Source organism: Triturus cristatus, chromosome 1_2 (genome assembly GCF_964204655.1).
Source record: "Triturus cristatus chromosome 1_2, aTriCri1.1, whole genome shotgun sequence".
In the NCBI taxonomy this organism is placed as follows: Eukaryota; Metazoa; Chordata; class Amphibia; order Caudata; family Salamandridae; genus Triturus; species Triturus cristatus.
This window is the reverse complement of record NC_140580.1, coordinates 89,548,344-89,570,660: the sequence shown is the minus strand read 5'-3', so window position 1 is coordinate 89,570,660 and position 22,317 is coordinate 89,548,344. Positions and strand designations below refer to the sequence as shown.

General features: G+C 49.4%; 1 protein-coding gene across 8 annotated transcripts in view; it reads right to left on the bottom strand.

Annotated features, from left to right (window-relative positions):
* Nucleotides 1-22,317, bottom strand: part of ATE1 (arginyltransferase 1) — a 409,370-nt gene that overhangs the window by 178,416 nt on the left and 208,637 nt on the right. For 3 of the 8 annotated variants that reach the window (XM_085602676.1, XM_085602685.1, XM_085602667.1), the window contains exons 7-8: nucleotides 6,557-6,685; nucleotides 5,306-5,434 (exon numbers count right to left, since the gene is read on the bottom strand). In XM_085602676.1, coding sequence (XP_085458802.1) covers nucleotides 5,306-5,434; nucleotides 6,557-6,685 — 258 coding nt within the window. The remainder of the gene's footprint in view (nucleotides 1-5,305; nucleotides 5,435-6,556; nucleotides 6,686-22,317) is intronic. The other 5 variants (XM_085602709.1, XM_085602727.1, XM_085602693.1 and 2 more) reach the window with 2 other exon arrangements.

Genomic DNA, 22,317 nt, shown 5'->3' with positions numbered 1-22,317 from the left:
AAAAACGGGACGTGAATTGCGGTCCTCTGTCTGTGATTAATGCGCTGGGAATTCCGTGAGCCCTCACGACATGTTGGAGGAACACTCTGGCTAATTCAGCTGATGTAGGTAGATGAGCCAGTGCTATAAAATGCCCCATCTTCGTCAGGTGATCTACGATGACTAGCACTACGGTGTTCCCCTCACAGGGGGGCATGTCCACTATGAAATCCATTGAGATGGCATGCCAGGGTCGTGGAGGGATAGGGAGGTTTTGTAGCAGACCTGGGGGTTTGGTGTGACTGGCCTTTCCCTGTGCACACGTTGCACATGTACCTACATAGGTTTTAACGTCTTTTCTCAGTGAAGGCCACCAAAAGGATCTTTCCACACCGGCTATGGTCTTATAGATTCCTGCATGTCCACCCAGCGTGGAGTCATGCTCCCAGGCTAGTACTCGTTGTTGTAGCTGCGTGTCCGGGATGTACAGGGCATGGTAATGGTACGCCAAATCCCCGACGAGCGATCGGTGTTCGGGTTCCTCATTCACCCAGGCTTGGACGTCCTCCTCGGCTACTGACACGAGCAAATCTTCAAGAAAATCCTGAGAGGTGATTAGTGCGATGGTTTGTTCCGGGAATACTGCTTCCGACAAGATGAAAGGCGGCTCAGCCCCTTCTTCTGTTGGTTGGTTCTCTGGTTCTTCTCTGCGGGACAAGGCATCGGCCTTTCCGTTTTGTGGTCCTGGTCTGTATTTTATAACAAAATCATAAATCGGAGAAGAACAATGTCCAACGTAGTTGCCGGGGTTTCAGGGCCTTGGCCGTCTTTAGAAACAACAAATTCCGATGGTCGGTGTAAATTTCCACTGTATGAAGCGCACCCAATAGGTAATGTCGCCACTCTTCGCATGCTCTCTTTATGGCTAACAATTCCTTGTCGGTTATGGTGTAGTTGACTTCACAGGGAGTGAGTTTCTTTGAGTAGTAGGCGATCGGGTGTACTTGCCCTGTCTCTGGGTGTCGTTGAGACAGCACTCCTCCCACTGCATAAGATGACGCGTCTGCTTCCAAGATATATGGGAGCTGTGGGTCTGGATGACGCAGAATCGGAGCCTGAGTGAATTTGTTTTTCAAAAGCTGGAAGGCTTGGGATGCCTCTGGACCCCATAAAAAAGGGGTGTTTTTTCGGAGTAGGCTGGAAATGGGATGAATGATCTTCGAGAAAGAGGGAATGAACCGCCGATAGTAATTGGCGAAGCCAAGAAAGCTCTGTACTGATTTCACATTTTGCGGGGTTTCCCAATTGGTAATGGCTTCGACTTTACTGGCGTCCATTTGAAACCCCTGGGCGTTGATGACATATCCCAGAAAGGTCACTTCTTGAGCATGAAAGAGACATTTCTCCAGCTTGGCGTACAACGAATGATGTGTCAGTCGGTCTAAGACTGCCTTCACATGCGCCACATGTTCCTGGAACGTTGGTGAATTATTTAAAATATCGTCGATGTAGACAATACAAAAGCGGTCCAGGTAGCCCCGCAACACCTCATCCATAAAATATTTGAAGGCAGCAGGGGCGTTGCATAGTCCAAAGGGCATCACCCTGTACTCAAAAAGACCGAAATTTGTCCGGAACGCGGTCTTCCACTCATCTCCCTTTTTTACCCGCACCAGGTGGTAAGCCCCTCTGAGATCAAGTTTGGTGAAGTACCGAGCCCCTTTCAACTGGTCCAGGAGCACCGGAATGAGTGGCAACGGATACCGATTTTTCACGGTGATTCGGTTCAGAGCACGGTAATCGATGCATGTACGTAGATTGTCACAGTCTTTCTTCGGAATGAAGAAAAGAGGAGACGAGGCAGGGGACGAGGAATGTGTAATGAACCCTGAAGCAAGATTTTCTTCGAGGTAGTTCTTTAGATAACGTGTTTCTGGCTCCGTCAATGCATATACCCTACTACAGGGTACGTTGGCTCCTGGTACTAGTTCAATGCAGCAATCATACACCCGATGGGGTGGTAACCGGGTTGCCTTCTGCTTATTAAACAAGGCGTGATATTCAGTATAAAGCTCCGGTAAGGTGGTGGCCTCGCCTTGCAGAGGTTGGCTGCAAGCTGACGCCAGGAGTACAGCAGCCGTTTGTTCTTCGTTCTTCCGCGGACCCTCCTTCTGCGTACAATACGACCTGCAATAAGGTGAACTCAAGGCGACTGTGCGTGCTGCCCAACAAACCACTATCATTCACTGGTAATACATAATGATAAAGTTTATTTTTATGAATTTGTGTTGGATTTCTATAGCATCTTATCGATTTCTTCAATTGTTTGGGTGCTGTTTAAATGCTTTACACTGGTTCCTTCGTGTAAGCCTTGCTGCTAAGAGCCACAGCTACCCAGGGTTGAGGAGCTGAAGGTTTGACAAACGAAACCTACTTGTCGTAAAGGGGTTGGCAAGTGTATTACAAGGTGAGGTCACACAACCACACTATATATATTTATAATTACCCTTTACAGGTGGCCCTACCAGCTTAAACTGTGGCGCACTGTGTCCCCCACCATCCATATCCCTCTGGCCCTCAAAAACACTTCTAGAGACGCCACTGCCAATGAGCCCATTTCCCTCACTGTTCCAAAACTTTATACTCTACTGAGGCTTTAGCTCCTGACCTAAAATGTTTTATAAGTCATAAATGAAGCATTCTGACCAGAAAAAATAGGTGTCTACATTATTTAAAGCAAAACCAAAGGGGGTGATGGACAGAGTGTTGAACATTGCAAGCACTCACCCCCAGTCAACTAATCTGGGTTTAATCCATCATCATTCTGTAGCTCACTCCGCCACCCCAGTTCAGACATGGCCATATGCAAATCAGTCTGACCCCGTGCGTCATGGGAACAGTCCAGCCCGAACTGCCAAGCCACGTCTTCCCTGGACCGGAAACAAGCATCCTGCAACCGGTTTCGGTTTCATAACCCTCATCAGCCAGGCTATCTTGAATCCAGTGGCAAAGTGAGCAAGGGACCCACGTCTGGGCATACCCTGCCAACTTAGGGCGAACAAAGCAAAACCAACGTCTACATGAGCCCCCTCGCGGCCATCGCACGCCAACACAACCTCAACATAATCTCCTACGCCGACGACACCCAGCTGATCCTCTCCCTGACCAACGACCCCGCCGCCGCCAGAGCCAACCTGCACGAAGGGATGAGAAAGGTAGCCGAGTGGATGACGACGAGCCGCCTGAAGCTGAACACAGATAAGACGGAGGTCCTCATCCTGGGCTCCTCGCCCTCCGCCTGGGACGACTCCTGGTGGCCCCCTGCCCTGGGCACCGCACCCAAACCGACGGACCACGCACGCAACCTGGGTTTCATCTTGGACTCCTCCCTCTCCATGACCAGGCAAGTCAACGCCGTCTCCTCGTCATGCTTCAACATCCTGCGCATGCTTCGGAAGATCTTCTGGTGGATCCCCACAGAGACCAGGAAGACCGTCACCCAGGCCCTCGTCACCAGCCGAATGGACTACGGCAACGCACTCTATGCCAGAACCACCGCCAAGATCCAGAAGAGACTCCAGCGCATCCAGAACGCCTCAGCCAGACTCATCCTCGACATCCCACGACACAGCCACATCTCCGGACACCTAAGAGACCTGCACTGGCTCCCGGTCAACAAGAGAATCACCTTCCGCCTCCTTACCCACGCACACAAAGCTCTCCACGACCAAGGCCCGAGCTACCTCAACAACCGAATCAACTTCTACGCCCCCAAACGCCACCTCCGATCCGCCAGCCACACCCTCGCCGCCATCCCACGCATCCGCAGAGCCACTACAGGAGGAAGGTCCTTCTCCTACCTGGCCGCCAAGACCTGGAACTCTCTCCCGGCCGACCTGCGCCTGACCCAAGACCACCTCTCCTTCAGGAAGAAGCTCAAGACCTGGCTGTTCGAGCAGTAGCAGCACCCCCCCCCCCGCCCCCCCCAAGCGCCTCGAGACCCTACGGGTAGGTAGTGCGCTCTATAAATGTCTTTGATTGATTGATTGAAAGGGGATGATGGACGGAGTGTTGAACATTGCAAGCACTCACCCCCAGTCAACTGATCTGGGTTTAATCCATCATCATTCTTTAGCTCACTCCGCCACCCCAGTTCAGACATGGCCATATGCAAATCAGTCTGAACCTGTGCCTCATGGGAACAGTCCAGCCTCGAAGTCCTGAAGCTCAGGTAAGTCGAAAAAATAGTAAAAAACATATGACATCCAATCATGGCTCTTCCTTCCTGCCCCAGTTACTTCCACCCCTCAGAGTCATTCCTTAGCTTTGGAACAGATTCCGACTTTGCCCCCATTGCTTAACCATTTTCCTAGGGCTTCGGCGATGCGCAACATCTCCATTAGCTGAGGTTGTCCATGGATCTAATCTTTGGTACTCATCCAAATCTCGCTGGAGCGCCTTCGGGCCCTAAGGATTCAAGGTGACCTCCAGACAGATTACCACCATCGGATCTGTCCCCGATGTCAAATGCATCACTCTAAGTGAACAAGTAGGTGATCGGAGTCTAAGACCATACAGCAGCTACAGTCTGTTCACCATAACAGTGATAGCTTTGACAAACAATGAACTCCTTGAAGTCAGGAAAAAGCACAAAAGTAGGAATTTAGGTTATTGTACAAGATACGTTGGATACTCAACAGTGCATAACATTTCAAATCTACCTACGGCATACAATTCCAGTCCTCGTCCATCAGTTTCAAACAGGAATTGAAGGCGAGAGTGGCCAGCACTATGTTAGTGTGAATCCCCTAATGTCAGAAGAAGGTTTAAAACATAACAGCTTTTACCTTATCATCTGGTTCAAAGTACTCAAAAGCTGCAGATAAGAAAGGCTTTGAAGAAACAATTAACAAGCATATTCTCCCAACTAGATAGATTTAGACACACTTATACCACCATTATGTTGAGAAAGAGAGAACATAATAAGGTCTGCCAATACTATGGGGTACAGCTCACACCATCACTATCCTCATCATGAAATCAACATTACTTGAACGCTTTTTTGCCCACAGCTGTGGTCTTTACCACCTCTCCACCATCAAACTTAACCATGCATGATGAGCTAGGAGGTCAGATATTTTAACATGACAATTCAAGCTGCACTCTCCCAGATTCAACCACAAGCATTCTATCTGAACTGAGCCAGCTTGAAGTTTTGAGGCAAAAGCAACATTCTGCCTCATTCATCCTCAATGCAACTGAGACCTACGAACACAAACATTGTAAAAGAAGAGAAGAGCATGCATACTGCATTTGGGAAGCATACCTCTATATCGTTGCACTCTTGTGGTGCATCCTTGTGAATCGCCATCTGATACTTGGCATAGAGCGCTGCAGACTGGCAGAAGGTTGATGAAAATTCTGGGTCATCCATGGAGACAGGTACTAACCTCACCTTCAGAGCAAGGGAAATTCAAGCAGAGGGTGGTGAAATAAATATTTCTGACACCAAGATGCTTCTGAAGGGAAGGCAAGTGGAAGGTCTCCTCAGGCCGGTTTCCAAAGCTCAGCCACGTGTTTACAAAATCAACCAACAAGTCCTCAACAGCAGAACGATGCAAGGTCACCCACCTCTACTTACTAACTGATTGCACAAAAGTTCTGTGCCCATTGATGACCCAATGGAAGGAAAGCACTGCACTCCCCAAGAGACCTGCAACTGGAGAAAGTCCTTCGATACCAAGAGCAGGAGAAGAACATGCAATCTCTAGAATTGGCTGGATATAAACTGCAATATCCAATGCTATAGGCAGGTATGCCAGCCGCTACTGGACAGAGGCCTACAACACATCCAGCAGGATTCATTCCTGAGATTCATGTGGCTGGCTCAAAGTGGACATAGAATCTGCCTCACAGAGACTATTGAGCCTTTGCAGTGAAAGACAGTTTGGCCTCTTAAGGCTCATGGTCTGAAAGTCCATGAATTTGGAGCACTTTTAATTTTCAATTAATCACTGATTTTTTTGCCTCAGCAAGTGTCCGGCTTGCATGAATGAGGAAACGTCATTCAGTTACTGGCTGTGTCATGAAATTTATAACAGGATTATTGGATGGGCTGAGTGGAACATGCTGAGGCTAGCATGCTGGGACTTGCCTACAGGAATTACTTCTATAGACAGAGGAATGCCTTTACTATGGGGTGGGACATTCCTGAGCAGTGGAGAGGCATGCTCAAACTCTGGAGAGAGTTCCAATGGACTAAGGAGAGGGCACACTGTGGCTACAGCGAGCGCAGCAGTAGGTAGTTCTTATCACAGGATAGCCCGCTTCCCAGGAGAAAGAGATGAAGAGATTAATGAAGAGAGCTTCATTCATTGGCTCTCCACATAGAATCAAACACTGCGGTTTGTCAAAAAAAAGTAAAGCTCTACCTATTATTTTCTTCCCCACACACTCACTTTCCTATCATTTAACAGTACATTAACAGAGCGATTCACAAACAGAACCTACACTAAGTATTTGGGAAACCAAAGGGTTCACTGGTTGCACGGAACTGACAACTATGGAAGACTCTGACCTGGCTGACGGTCGGCTTATCAGGCGGATCCCCATGCACTGTCATCTGGTAGCGCTTGTACACCTGGTAAGACTCCTGGAACGTGGCTTTGAATTGGGAACTGGCGGGAGAGGACTGCACCAGCCTCACCTTCAGAAGGAGTGAAAGACAGAGGCATTACTCAACTATCACAACCGAGAAAAGCAAGATTTTAAACTTCAATAGTTCTGACAATGCAACACGCCTGGATGGAGCCTGTTTTCCATTGTTGACACTTTTTTTTTTTTTAAACAAACTTTACTGCTTTTACATATAAAGTTAGATATCTATATCTGGCAAAAAGGAAGCATTGCATTATGTGCGTCATTTCCATCATCAACATTTCATGAGTCAGTTGGCAGCAATAGTAGTAATTTAGACATTAACAATTTCACCAATGCAAAAATTGGCCCCTCAATGTGCAGCACAAATTTAAATCTACATGCAAGTCAATAATACTTCAGTAAACCCTGGTGCACAACCACACATTACTGGGCTTAAGCAGGGACATTAGTTATGAGGACACTTAGAAGTCTAAGACCATGCCGGAGGGAGGAACAACATGATCTAAAGACTCTAAGGCATGGTTGAGTAGTAAAAGAGAATTTAACTAGAATTAAGAGTCTCAGGCCCAAGGAGGAAATAGGAGAAGACGGACATGAGTTTTCAAAGGCCAGGCCAGGAGGTAGGACAGCAGTAATGTGAGGGGGGTCACAACAGGTTTAGGATTCATTCGAGCACCTGCTTGAGCGATCACAAACTTTGCCAAGACTTCTGACAAGAAACAAGTTGCTTACCTGTAACAATAGGTTTGCTGCAGATTAATATTAATCAAGTTTCTTGAAATGTCAGATAAATGCCATCAGTGTTTATCTACTAAGTCCAAATAAATTATATTTTCCAAAAGGGACACAATTGGGGGGGAAGGGGAGGGATTGAGACTCCTTTATGCAGTCATCTAGGCACACAATACATTAAGCATTAGTGCTAATTTCAGATAGATTATGCCTATTGGTTATTATATTGTATTGCAACATTTATATGTTGACCTCTGATTAAGTATAAACACCTCTAGTTTGTACTCTACTAGTCACTGAAAAGATTTAATTCATGACAAAAGCAAAATGTTTAGCTTTAAATCTGGGATATCTTCAAACAATGACCTTGCTGCTATGAAACCCTATAAAGTCCTCTTTAACATAGAGGTGTTACAATTCACAAACACTTCTCAATTCAGAGATTGGTATTAAAAACATCACTTTCTACGGCCTTTCTACAAGTGGGGCCATTTCAGTACGAGTTCAATAGGTGAGCTTGAGTTGACATCACTGCACAAATAAGTCTGTCTAAAAGCTCCGATAGGGAGCTTCTAAAGAGAGATCCATTTTGTTCTGACTTGTATCACAGCGAAGCCCTAAAATGTGCTTTTATTGAGTTGTACAGTAGACCCGTGTGAGGCAAATGCAGCTCAAAGTATGTCACCGCCTATTCTAACACTACAAGACAAGTTGCCACAACTTAACAGAATAATCTGCCCTCACAATAGGCCTTCTTGTTTCTCTAAGAACTAGCATGCATTTTAGTGATCCTTAGAAGAAGTGAAACAAAAGAAGCCAGGCTACTAAATTGGACACTGCGATCCAGACGGCAGGCAGTTTCCTAATCAATATATCAGTGCAAAACGTAACTTCTTGTACAGGACAACAACGGCTATCCCACATTAGAAGCGAATAACATGACTGGCTCACCAGTGTGGGTGTAAGCACTGCCATACTCACTGGAGATCTTCCTGCGGACATGATGTATCAGTGGAATTAAAGTAGTAACAGTAGCGCATATTCTATACCAATATATACTGCGAAGAGTTCTGTAGTGGAAATTTCACAGAAAAGCTTTGTTTTTAAAAATTCATTGTGAATAGGTCTATTCCAGTATTCCTGCCTACAAAATAGTTAAGCTGCCCGATTATCAATATTTATATTTTGTGGATTTAAGTAGTGTTTTCTCAATGTTTTTCAAACCTTTTGAACTCTGTTTATTAAGCTGACTGACCCCTACAATAGACAAAAACAATGTTCTTATAGTATTTACAAAACATGTTTTAAAAAAAGTAAATGTTTATTGCTTTCAAGTACAACAATAGTTGCTATCACAAGGTAAACAAAGTGCACTGTACTTCGCACGGATACTCACCTCCACCCACATTCCCACCAATACAAAAAGTGCTTACCATATCTGACCACGACAGCCATAACCTTCCACACTATTATAGATCCACCATTAGTTCTAAACCATCTCATATTTGCGGGGACACCCTCGTGTTGTATATATATTTTCTCTTCCAGATTCGGGCACTAATCCATACCTTTCTTACAAGCTGCGCTGGCAGAAAAAGTAGGGGAGTTCTAGATTTTGGCTATATCCCTTTTGGCCAGCAATGTGCCCAGCCCTACCTGCATCCAGCCCCTCCACCCCGCATTTCCTCCATAATGCCCAGTATAGCGAGTCTAGGCTTTGCGTCGGTGTGTAGTCCCACCACTCGGGAAAAAATTAAGAGAATACTTACCAGTATGCTGTATGACAGGGCTGGCCTATACTGTGTGGTAGAAATCCCCTCTAGGCTCCGGGCTCCTAATGCATGTAGGTGAGGGGCAGACCCGGGCCTTCCAGAGACGGTAGGGTATGAGGTAAACTTGATGGAGATATTTAAACTGTATGAGCCTAAACCATGCAGAGATTGCCAGAGTGCAGGCTGCCAATCAGGCATCCCTCCAAACCATCTCTTCCCGGGAGCCTATCCACTCCTCCTACCTCATCCTCAGGGGCCCCTACAGGTAATGAGAATGTGTAACCAAGGGTTTATAGATTTGTGAAATCCACACCCCTTTTCCCAGGGAACCCATAAGTACTTTCCGCTCAAATAGGCTGCATTCCAGGACCTCACCTAGCTCTTCCTTGTCATCTGAAAGAGCATGCTTACGTTGCAAGTGAAAAAAGAACTGGGATTTATGCATATGGAACTCGGATTGAAGATTCTGAAATGATTTAATTTGGTCTCTGTCACATACATCTCCCAAGCGCTATATCCCAGTGCGGTTCCACGAGGTTCACCATGCGCTCCACCCAGCGGCCCACCCACAGGGGAGTCTCCAGCCTGAGCCTGCAGTCCCATCCCATCCACTGTAACATCGCATTTCACACATGGTACACCCTGCGACAATCTTGCAGTGTTTTTCATTAATAAAATAAACACCATTATTCAAAACCTGAAAACACCTCCCTCTTCGGGAACTTCCAACACGCAGGGACCAGACACCAGCTCTCGAAACTTGTCGTCTCCAGGCTCTGTCCTTTTGGCTAGACTACGGGAATTTCCCCCAATCCCGGCCTCCGAGTTTGAAAGACTGGCGCTTGGTATCACCTCGGGTTCTCCACTCGACCCCCTACCTCCAAAAGCTTGGAAAAATTTTGGAAATGATCTTTTTGGCACCATGCGCCTAATATGTAACCAGTCTTTGCACAGTGGCTTTGTCCCAACCCCGTGGAAACAGGCGCTAATCACCCCTCTCTTGAAGAAAACCTCCCTGAGCCCAGATTGTCTTTCAAACTACCGACCCATCTCCCTGCTGCCTTTCCCAGCGAAGATCGCCGAACGATGGGTCAGTTCGTGCCTGTCCGCCCACCTAGAACAAAACAACCTTCTTGACGATCACCAGTTCGGGTTCCGTCCTGCCCACGGCACCGAAACAGCAGTCTTAACAGCCATGGAGGATCTTCGCTTGCGTGCAGACAGGGGCCAACCAGTGGCGCTGATACTGCTGGACCTGTCTGCCGCATTCGATACGGTCAACCATGGTATGCTGCTGCAGAGACTTGGTGAAGTGGGAGTGGAAGGCACTGCACTGCTCTGGTTTCACTCCTACCTTCGGGACAGAAGACAGGCTGTCTCCCTTCCCCCATTCCAATCCACCTTTGCACCAGTACCCCAGGGAGTCCCTCAGGGCTCCTCCATCAGCCCCATCCTTTTTAACGTGTACCTCATCCCGCTAATCAAGCTAATCCAATCCTATGGGATCAAAACAATAAATTACGCTGATGACACGCAGCTCATCCTCTCTTGGGAAGGTGAAGATGCCATTTCTTTTTCCACCTTCCACGACTGCCTAAGAGAGACGGCTGGATGGCTACACAGAAACTCCCTCCAGTTTAATTCCTCTAAAACGGAGGTCCTGTTTTGTTCAGGCACCATGATACCCCGCAAGTTTCCGAATGAATTCTGGCCCCCAGAGATTAGAGACAAACCTCTGCCAGTTGCCTCGGTTCGCAACCTGGGAGCCATGCTGGACAACAAATTAAGTATGGAAACCCAGGTAACGAAAACTGTGGGGATCTGCACAGCCCTGCTTCGCTCACTGCGGAAAATCATGCCTCTTCTCCCGGCACAAGCCAGGGCGTCGATAGTCAGGTGTACGATACTCAGTCGCCTCGACTATTGTAACGCCCTGCTCCTGGAGTCTCCAGTCACGTTGATGGATCGACTACAGCGAATTCAATCTGCCGCCGCCAAGCTGGCTCTGGGCTGGACGAGGAGGGCTTCGGCCACAGCAGCTCTGGCTGAGCTACACTGGCTACCCTTAAAACAACGTGTGGCCTTCAAGTCCCTCTGCATTGTCTTTAAGGCTCTGCACGGACTTGGACCCAAACCTCTGCAAGCCCTGTTTCGGTGGTACACTCCTGCCAGAGATTTACGATCATTCTCGGCCTGTCTGGTAAAGGTACCCAGATTCAATAAAACCAGAACAGGGGGCAGATCCTTCAGGGTTGCAGCGGCCAAGCGGTGGAACAGCTTGCCCACTGACATACGTCAGATTTCACAGCTTCTTCCATTCAGGAGACGTATCAAGACCTGGCTTTTCCCCCAATAAATGTCCGTCTGACTGTTCCCCCGGTTATCCGTCAGCAGAGTACTCTCCAGCGCCAGGAAGCCTGCAAGGTATCAGTCGCGCTTTACAAATTCTCAAAATAAATAAAATAAATACCCTCCCTGGTCAGTTCCGGGATCAGCGCACCATAAAGGATACTTGTTATGTTTTCCAGTTCTGCTATGGCTATCTCTCCTCGGTATGCTGGGTCCTCCCAGCCCCTCTGTAATCAGTCATTCATTATCAGGATGTGTGCCGACCAGAAGCATAGACGGATATCAGACATGGAAAGTCCACAGTCGAATACAACACGGATGCATTCATAGAAATGAGACTTCCTGGGATTATTTATCCACATGAACTATCTCAAGAGCGCAGCCTGGGTATTGAACCAGGTCTGCAGAATGTGGAGGGGAAAGTTCAGGAGAGCATAGAGCAGACGTGGGAGGATCATCATCATAAAGAGGGCTACCATTCCCATGAGATTAAGGGGTAGCTTGTCCCATCAAGTCATGTCCCGACAGCCCCTTTGTGGCAAGGAGCAGAGGTTGATGCTCCAGGTGAGTTCCTGCACCCAGGATATATGACCTCCCAGGTATAGAAAACTAAGACGGCGTATGGAGATCCCCAGGTGCCATGTCTCATCGTATTGGGATTTATCCCAGTTGACCCACAGACCAGAGACCAAGCCAAACGTGTTAAGGATGTGAATCAAGAGCAGGACGTCATCCATGTATAAGGCGATCCATCGACAGTCCCTAGTCAAAGTAGCATATCTGCACCTCGCAAAGCACCCAGGCCGCACAGGCTCAATGGCTAGTGCAAAAAGAAGGAGATGAAACATCCCCTGCATAGTGCCCCGTCTGAGGAGAAATCTACGGGATAAGGATCCATTTATTCTCACTTGTGCCTGCTGGGCCGCATACAGGACCCAGATGTAGGCCCGATATCGGTATCGTGGACCAAAGCCCATCTTTCCAAGGGCTTTATCCAGAAACAACCAATGCAGGGTATTGAATGCTTTTTCAAAATTAATAGGGATAAATGCTGCTGGGTCACCTAGTGACTGAATGCGAGCTAGCGCCAGGTGAACCCTTCTGATACAGTGTCTTGTGCTGCGGTGTAGGATGAAACTGTGCTGGTCTGAGTGGTCCTTTAGGAAGCGGTTAAAAAATCATTTAGCATAGAGTGTGACCTCCTTGTTGATTAAGTAGTTTGGGCAGAATGAGTCACATTGGTCTTGTGGGCAGCCCGATTTTAGCAGGACAACCAACGCTGCAAGGTCTATTTCCGCCAGAAACTGTCCTTCGAAGATCCCCTCCATGAACAGATCTAAAATAGAGGAAAGGATCTCCGGACTGAGCTTACGGCAATATTCCACCGGATAACCATCTGTTCCGGGGGGTTTCCTGAAGCTGAGGTCCGAGAGTGCATCGCCCACCTCCTTGAGCGTGAGTAGAGGCTCAAGGGCATCCCTGTTGGCCGTTGACAGCGGAGGTAGCGGTAAGTCCGCAAACAGCGGAGTCCCAATCTCGCACCACAGGTGGATTTGTTCCACATCTAAAACGTCATAGTATAGTGCAAAGACAGCTGACATTTCTAGTGACTTCTTTACCAACACCCCATTTCCATCGGTCACTCTGGGAACCACCCTTGATACTGTGTTATTCCTAGCTAACCAGTAGATGATCTGTCCCCTCTCTCCCAAACTTTCTGTGTGGAGGCTATCCAGCACCTGCAGGCATCATCCAGGCATAGCTGGCGCAGAGAGGAAATATCTTGGGCCAAACAGCGCTGCATCCTGTCTGTTTGGAGGCCTTGTGCAATATGGTCCTGTGATAGTATGGAAGTTTTTAGCTCAGTGATCTTAGCCAGCCTTTCGCGTTCTTTACTCCGAGCATATGTGCGGGCCATTCCTCACATGGAAACCTTACAGGTGCCCCTTAGCACACTGGCTGAGTCTACTGTGTCCTTGGGGAGGTCTAGAAAAATCTTCAATTCATCAGCAAAGTATGCAGAGACGCATTAAGACGCCACACAGCCCTTTCCCCTGCGGAAGGAGAGCAGAAGTGTGCCATTACTGGAGCATGATCAGAGATCCCTCGAAGTAATATGTGACCCTGTTGTGTGCGTGAGGTCAGGGGCCAGGAGTAACAGGTTGTTGATGTGGGACAGCGAGCCAACGCATGTGTATATTCATGGTGTCCGGGATTCCATATTCTCCATACATCACTAAGTCCCAGTCCGGTGGTCCAGTCAGACAGGATCCTCCCCGTCCTCTATGGCGCTTTAGTGAGCCTGCGCCAGTCTTATTCAGTCATGATATAATTGAAATCTCCCCCTACAATCGAAACGCCTTCTGGTAGGGCAACTATGAGCTTTCCGAGGCTCACCAATGTAGACCATGCCATGGTGGGTGCGGGGTCACATGTACATATCAGATTGTAGGGGGCACCCTCCATAGATCATTCCAAGACCACAGACCTTCCATATGCATCTCTGGACATCCTGGAGATCACTAGGAGCAAGGTTTTGTGAAGTAGTATGGCCACCCACCCGTTGAACCTCTGCAACAACCAGAAAGGAACACTCAGCCGTGCCGCTGGCAGGCCAGGAACAGGCAACTGATACCTTGTAGGTGAGTCTCCTGGAACAGGATTGCTTTGGTAAGTTGATACACAAACTGCATTACCACCCCGCTTAATCCAGTCCAGAAGCCCATTAATGTTCCAAGTTTTTACCATGAAGGCACACATTGCAGTGGTGATGGCCGGGAGTGGCGTAGGACAGTGTATCATGAAAAAGGGCCTATGGTGCCAAAGACCTTCTGGTAGATCGCTCCCCCCCCCCGCTGCAGTGCCGCCTGCACCCCCGCTGTCTGCTGCCGCCGGTGGAATTCGAGGCCCTCCACCACCCGCAGGCTTCCACCTGCGCCTCATCCCTGGTGGCCAGTGGTGGCCTTAGGTACGTCTCACTTGCTGCCTTTGTGCCTCCGTGCCCCTTGATTCTGTGCCTGTGACTGTCTGTGCCCCCTGCCCCCCGCTCGCCGCTCTGCTTCTGTGCCCCCTTTTTATTTCTGTACCCCACGCCGTCCACTGTACCCCTGTGTTTACTTTGTGCCTGTGACCCTGATTTTGTACCCCTTCTCTCTTCTGTGCCCCGCGCCGGTCTCCTTTTCCCCTGTCCCCGCCGCTGCCTCCCCTGCGGCCCAGCCCCTCCGCGCCCATTCGTCACACCCGTCCCTCGCCTCCCAGTTGCTCCTCCCTCCCCACCTCCCCATATATGGCGGCCGCTGCGCGGCCGCAAAGGCGCACCTAAGGCAAGCCCGTCTGCGCCCGTCCGCGCCTGGACCGCGCCCGGACCGCGCCCAGCGCCAGAACCCCTGGCCCCCGCAGCAGCCTTAAAGACCGCCTCCACTACGACCCCAAAACCCTCGTCGCTCTCAACCCAGGAAGGACCCACACCTGCTGCAAGGCCACCCCGAAGCGCACCCACGGCCCCTTCACCTGCTGGAACTGCAACTTCTCCTGCCATGAAAGCGCCAAGACACCCACCACAACGGAAGCCAACAAGCTCAGATGCATCCTGATCAACACCCGCTCTGCACACAAACACGCCGTCGAACTCTGGGACCTACTCGACACCACATCACCGGACGTCGCCTTCCTGACCGAGACCTGGATGAACGAAGCCTCCTCGCCAGACATCGCCATAGCCATCCCAGACGGGTACAAGATCACCCGCAGAGACCGCTTTAACAGGGCCGGAGGAGGAATTGCCATCGTCCACAAAAACACCATCAAGATCTCAACAAACACCAACGACACCCTCAGCACCGCCGAACACATGCACTTCCAGATCCACACGGACCCCAAGACCACCCTAAGAGGCACCCTCATCTACAGACCGCCAGGACCCCGGCCTCAACTCTGACTCCCTCGCCGACCTCATCAGCACGCACGCGCTGACCTCCACCGACTACATCCTCCTCAGAGACCTGAACTATCATCTGGAGAACAACAACGACAACAACTCTTCCACCCTGATCGACAATCTCGCCAACCTCGGACTGAAACAGCTCGTCACGACGCCGACCCACATCGCCGGCCACACGCTTGATGCCATCTTCTCCTCAAGCCCCCACGTCACCTTCAGCCACGCCTCCGAACTCTCCTGGACAGACCACCACTGCATCCACTTCTCCTTCCGAAAACCACTCACACACCACCGCACCCCACAGACCCCCCGCTGCCGCTGGGGCAAAATCACTGAAGAACAACTACAGACAAGCCTCGCACTCAACCCTCCGACGAACCCCACCAACCCGGATGAAGGTGCACTCTCCCTCGAACGCTGGATGAACGACTGCGCCAACACCGCCGCTCCGCTGAAAAACTCCACCAACAGAGGACACCAGCAGAAGAGTCAGCTGGTTCACCCCGGAACTCCTCTACTCCAAACGCACCTGCCGGAAACGGAAAAACATATGGCACAGCAACAAGACGCCAGAAAGCCGCACTGCCCACAAAGATGCTATCTGCAACCACCACCACCTCATCAGGACCACCAAAAGAACCTCCTTCACAGACCGCCTTGACAACAACGCGCACAACAGCAAGGAGCTCTTCACCATCGTGAAGGAACTCTCCAACCCCAGCTCCAACGCCAACGACATCCCACCATCGCACCATCGCAAGCCCTGTGTGACTCCCCCGCCACCTTCTTTCACTGGAAACTCACCGACATCCATGACAGCTTCAGACCACGGACGACCGCTGCCGACCACACCGCACCGAACCCACCGCACCCCACTGTCCACGACACCCTGACAACCTGGGCCAACGTGAGCATCGAGGACACAATCAAGACCATGGGAACAATCCACTCCGGTTCCCCGTCCGACCCTCTCCCGCACCACATCTTCAACAAAGCCAGCAAGTCCATCGCACCCAACCTGCACAAAATCATCAACCTCTCCTTCGAGAATGCCACCTTCCCTGAGAACTGGAAGCACGCAGAGATCAACGCCCTACTGAAGAAACCCAAGGCGGACCCGAGCGACCTCAAGAACTTCCGGCCCATCTCCTTGCTTCCGTTCCCAGCAAAGGTCATCGAGAAGATAGTAAACACCCAGTTCACCCGGCACCTCGAAGACAACAACATCCTAGACCCGTTCCAATCAGGATTCCGCAGCAACCACAGCACTGAGACCACCCTCATCGCCGCCACAGACGACATCAGGATCCTGCTAGACAATGGCGAGACGGCGGCCCTCATGCTCCTGGACCTCTCCGCCGCATTCGACACCGTCTGCCATCGCACACTACGCACGCGCCTCCACGACGCAGGGATCCGAAACAAAGCCCTGGAATGGACCACCTCCTTCCTCTCCGGCAGAACTCAGAGTCCGCCTCCCCCCGTTCCGATCCGAGGCCTCTGAGATCATCTGTGGCGTCCCTCAACGATACTCCCTCAGCCCGACGCTGTTCAACGTCTACATGGCACCACTAGCACGCATCGCCCGACAGCACGACCTCAACATAATCTCCTACGCCGACGACACTCAGCTGATCCTCTCCCTCCCCAAGGACCCCCTCACCGCTAAATCCAACCTCCACCAGGGAATGAAGGCCGTCGCCGACTGGATGGAGGACAGCCACCTCAAACTGAACACAGACAAGACGGAAATACTCATTCTCGGGTCCAACCCCTCCGCATGGGACGACTCTTGGTGGCCCACATCACTGGGGTCCCCCCCGGCCCCCACGCAACCTGGGAGTCATCCTCGACTCGAAACTTTCCATGACCAAACAAGTCAACGCAGTCTCCTCCACCTGTTTCAACACCCTCCGCATGCTCCGCAAGATCTACAGATGGATCCAGACAAACATGAGGAAAACAGTCACCCAGGCCCTAGTCAGCAGCAGACTTGACTACGGAAACGCCCTCTACGCCAGAGCCTCGTCCAAGCTCATCAGCAGACTACAGAGAATCCAGAATGCCTCGGCACGCCTGATCCTCGACGTCCCGCGCCGTGACCACATCAACCCCACCTGAGGAACCTGCACTGGCTCCCCGTCGACAAAAGAATCTCCTTCAAGCTCCTGATCCACGCATACCAGCCCAGTCTATCTCAACATTCGAGTCTCCACTCCTTCGTACCCAACAGGAAACTCCGCTCCGCTGACCACAACCTGGACACAGTCCCACGCATCCGGAGAACTACTTCCGGAGGCAGATCCTTCTCCCATCGCGTCAAGACCTGGAACACCCTCCCCCTCTACCTGCGACAAACCGAAGACCTGCTGACCTTCAGGAGACAATTCAAGACCTGGCTCTTCGACCAGTAACAGCAACACCCCCCCCCCCCCAGCGCCTTGAAACCCTCCCAGGTATGTAGTGCGCTTTACAAATTATGTGATTGAATGATTGATTGAAGAGGCGATATAAATACTGACAGTAGTGGGGCTTATCAAGTTTGTAATGGGAGTGTGCGAAGAGCAAACTTAGTACTTGGAGCGACTGAGCAACAATAAAATACAAAGTAACCAAACAACCAAAGCAAACACCGACTGCCCCAACTAACCCCACTTTATACTTCCCTCCATGAAGAAGCATCTGTCACCCAAACCCCCAAATTAACACAGAACTAACTCGGGATTGGTGCAATTAGATGGTAATGACAGTTAACCCATCTGCGGCTCCGCATGGGAAAGGATAAAACCATGTCACATGGGTACAAACCATTATCAACAAGGGGGATGGGGTGAGGGAATTAGGACAGCATTCCCCTATGGCGGAGGATACCAAAGATATGCAATGGATAATTCAATAGGATTCAATGGTGCTGGCATGCACTGCTTTGTTATGCAGTATGGTCATCAGAGGAGCCCTCTCTGGGGGCCCAACTCGGGCGGTGGCAGAATCCGAGGGCACCTTCTGGCACTACAGTGCTTTGGCATCATTCTAGTTCCGGTATTCCCCCTCCGACTAAGTGGAGGCCTGGATATACATTGAGCCTTGAGATTCCACCATCGGGTTAATTTCCACTGCCTCGCTTCACAGGTCCTCCCAGTCCCTGCCTCCCTGGTTTCGAGGGGGTAGTCGAGTGCCATTTGGGGGGCTGGTGCACTGTAAGGGGTTGCCGCTCTATAAACCAGGCCCAAGCCTCCTTTGGAGTATCATAGAAAATGACTTGGAATCGAGAAGCACCTGCAACCGTGCTTGGACATGGAGAGTATAGTCATAGAAGATCATAATGCGGCCAGAATTATGCATTAGTTGACCCTTCGCCCCTGCCTCTTTCAGAAAGGCGTCCCTGTCTATACAGTTTAAAAGAATTGCTATCAAAGGGAGGAGTGGACCTCCCGGAAGAGGTTTCTGAGCCAGTGACCTGTGGGCCCTTTCAATTATAAAGCAAAAGGACAGACAATCCTTGTCCATCCATCATCGGATCCACTGCTCTTGAAATATTTACTGTGCTGAGCCCTCTGTTCCCTCTGGGAACCCAACAAATTGAAGATTATTACATTGGGCCCCTTCTATTTTCAGCATTCTTCACTCAATTCTGGAGAGCCTTGGCAATATGTTAAAAGCAGACCACTTCAGAGGAGAGGCTCCACACGGTATGTTCCAATTCAGAGATCCTACCTTCCAACTCAGAGCGGCACCACAGCAGGTGAGCCTCTCAGCGATGCACCCAGATCACTCCGCCTCTGATCGGGGTGGTATGCGTGTGCCGGCTTCCTCCCCTTATCAAGTGGGCCCACCCTGTTGGAACTGCTTGGTCAATCCGCACTCCGCACTCCAAGCTCCCGGCAGATCTTCGCCCGGCACTCAGGGACGCCACGCACAACAAAGGCCACATAGTGCATACGGGCCCGATCCTCAGCCCTGGGCTGCCATCTTGTCGGTGAAGTCCTCTGTCACCGACACTCGGGAACAATGTTTTCCCTACTTCATCAGGCCCAACGACGCGACCTCTCCTTCCTTAGCTCAGCGGACTCTCAGAGCCAGGCGTCGACCCCACTTAGAGCACCCCAGCACCCAGAAAATCATTCCACCACAGAAGCAGGATGGGAGCTCAGAAAAACACATCAGCCATCTTGGCCGTCCAGGCCCCGTCACCACAAAACATGTTTTTAAAGTGATTGTTCACGAATACAGGCTTGTGTTCCACTGTAATTAATTCACATGTTTTGCTTATTTCATTTATTTGTATAATAAATTGCCCTTATCTGGCTGGATAACGGCTAAAATATAGTACCGATTGGGGCTATATTGATTTCCTCTCCACTCCTTGCTTACTCAGGGACCACTGTCTCTCAAAATAAGTTAGCTACAAAGGTCCCTGACCGATCTGAATTGTGTTCCCCTGTACTTCATAAACATACTAAGAGCAATCGCCTGATTGCAAGGGTCTTTGCTCTGATTCCCCTTGTCTCAAGTGGGTTGCTTTCCCGTTCCCCTACACTTACATACTTTCTTTATCTTCTCCTACCACTTAACACTTCGTTTATTAGGGATATGTCAGATCATGCACCACTATACACATACGATTATATTGAAAAAGATCTTTGAGGAGACGGCTGCAGTACATCAAACAGAACACAAAACTGCCAGAACCGCAAAAGAGAGGCGGGGTCAAGCGACAACACTGGCAGAACCCCCCAGGAGAACGACGGAACCACTACCAGTGGTAACCAGCTCAGTAGGAAGAACCAACATGTCAGACAACCTATCGATGACCATCTTTAACCTGTCCACATATCAACTCACTGACTCAGAACTGCCACTATTAAGCAAGGGTCTCTCATTTGTTCCCACCACCCACACTAACTTTCTAGACCTACAGACAGAAGTCCTTAGATTTTTCCTCAAAATAAGGCTTCAGGTCTTCTTATTACTCAACCCTCGCCCAGCCCTATCTCCCAACACACCCCTAAGACCTCCTACCTTCTCACCTTTTTCAAACATGGTACCAGCTTTTGAGAAATTGATCCTTAATGACCTTACTCTAATGGAAAAAGGGCGCCGTTTTATTCCATTTAATATTTCCCTGGAAGAAAAAGCCGCATTGAATACACTGAAATCAAACAAACACAATCATAAAGCCAGCGGAAAAAGGTAGGGGTATAGTTCTGCAAGAACTTGCCCTCTACAAAAAGGAAATTATGAGAACATTGGAGAACACTGATCATTACTGTAAATTACCCACCACCGAGCTACAGAAAATGATTCTTCAAGTTATCACAGAAGGCCTTGAACAGGGTTTCTTGAGCAAACTAGAACACCAATTCCTCAATACCAAATCACCCCGCACGCCACTAATCTACACTCTCCCAAAGGTGCATAAAAACCAAGAAAACCCGCCAGGGTGACCCATTGTGTCGGGTTGTGGCTCTATTTTAGAGCCACTGGGACTTTATGTTGATTTCTTTATAAAAGAATTTGTCCCGATCACGGATTGCTATGTACGCGACAGCATGGCAATGATCAACCTCGTGGAAAACCATCCCTTTGATCCGTTAACAGACACCTAGTGTACCCTCGATGTGGAATCATTGTACACAAACATTCCCCAAATTTACTCATTGTTAGTTATTGAAGGCATTCTCAACACACGCCCTCGTCCCCATGCAGTGCCCACGATCTTCATACTGCAACTATTAGAAACTTGTCTCACTAGGAATTTTTTCCCTTTTGACAGTCAATACTATCAACAAACCAAAGGTACATCCATGGGAACTGTTTTTGCTCCCAATTTGGCAATACTTTACATGGATGCCCTTGAGACTAATTCCATTTGTTCATTCCCGAATCCCTTGTACATTGCCATCACAATGTGGAAGAGATACATTGATGATATCTTTATGATCTGGCACGACTCCCAAACTCTCCTTTTACAGTTTCTGCATTGGCTAAATAACAACTGTGGCGGTCTCAAATTCACACTATCACATAGCAGGACGTCCATCCCCTTCCTTGACTTCAACATCCAGCATAAAGAGCTGATTACCAGTCTCTTTAGGAAACCCACAGAGCGAAACACCCTGCTGAAATACGACAGTAATCATCCGCGAGCACTTAGGGATTCACTCCCCTCCTCCCAATTCCTCCGTATCAGACGGAATTGCACATTAAAGGATGACTATTTTTCTGAAGCAAAGATCCTCAGCACTAAACTCACCACCAGGGGATACCCCCGTAGATTAGTACGTAATGCTCTAAAGAGAACGTGGTATTGTCCTAGAGATTGCCTCCTTGAACCCAAAACCAAACAGCCACAAAACCGCATAGTATGCGTAACCACTTTCTCTCCAGCGTCACACAAGTTACGTAAGAGCATACTCAAACATTGGAATGTCATCAACGCTGGTATCCTAAACTTGGAACGCCCACTTTTTGCTTTTAAGAAAAGCAAAAACATTAAGGATCATCTTGTTAGAGCCGCGCTCCCCAGCTCCACATGTACAGGTACACTTCTCGATCATTGGGGTCTACCTCCACTGACAGGGCATGCTAAATGTGGAAATTGTACAGTCTGTAAATTCACCACCGAGTGTAAAGAATTTGTATTGGAAATATAAAATTTGTACTGAAAGAATTTTCTAATTGCAACACCTGCAATGTGATTTATGGCATCCTATCCCCTTGCAACAAGATCTACATCGGCTAGATGACACAAAAAGTCTGGATCAGGATTTGCCAGCACAGGAGCAGGCTTGCTGCAACACACCAAATGCCCCTCTGGTTGAGCATTTCCAAACCATGGGCCATACCTAGGATGATATACGCTGGACAATAATAAGCGCCGTCAAA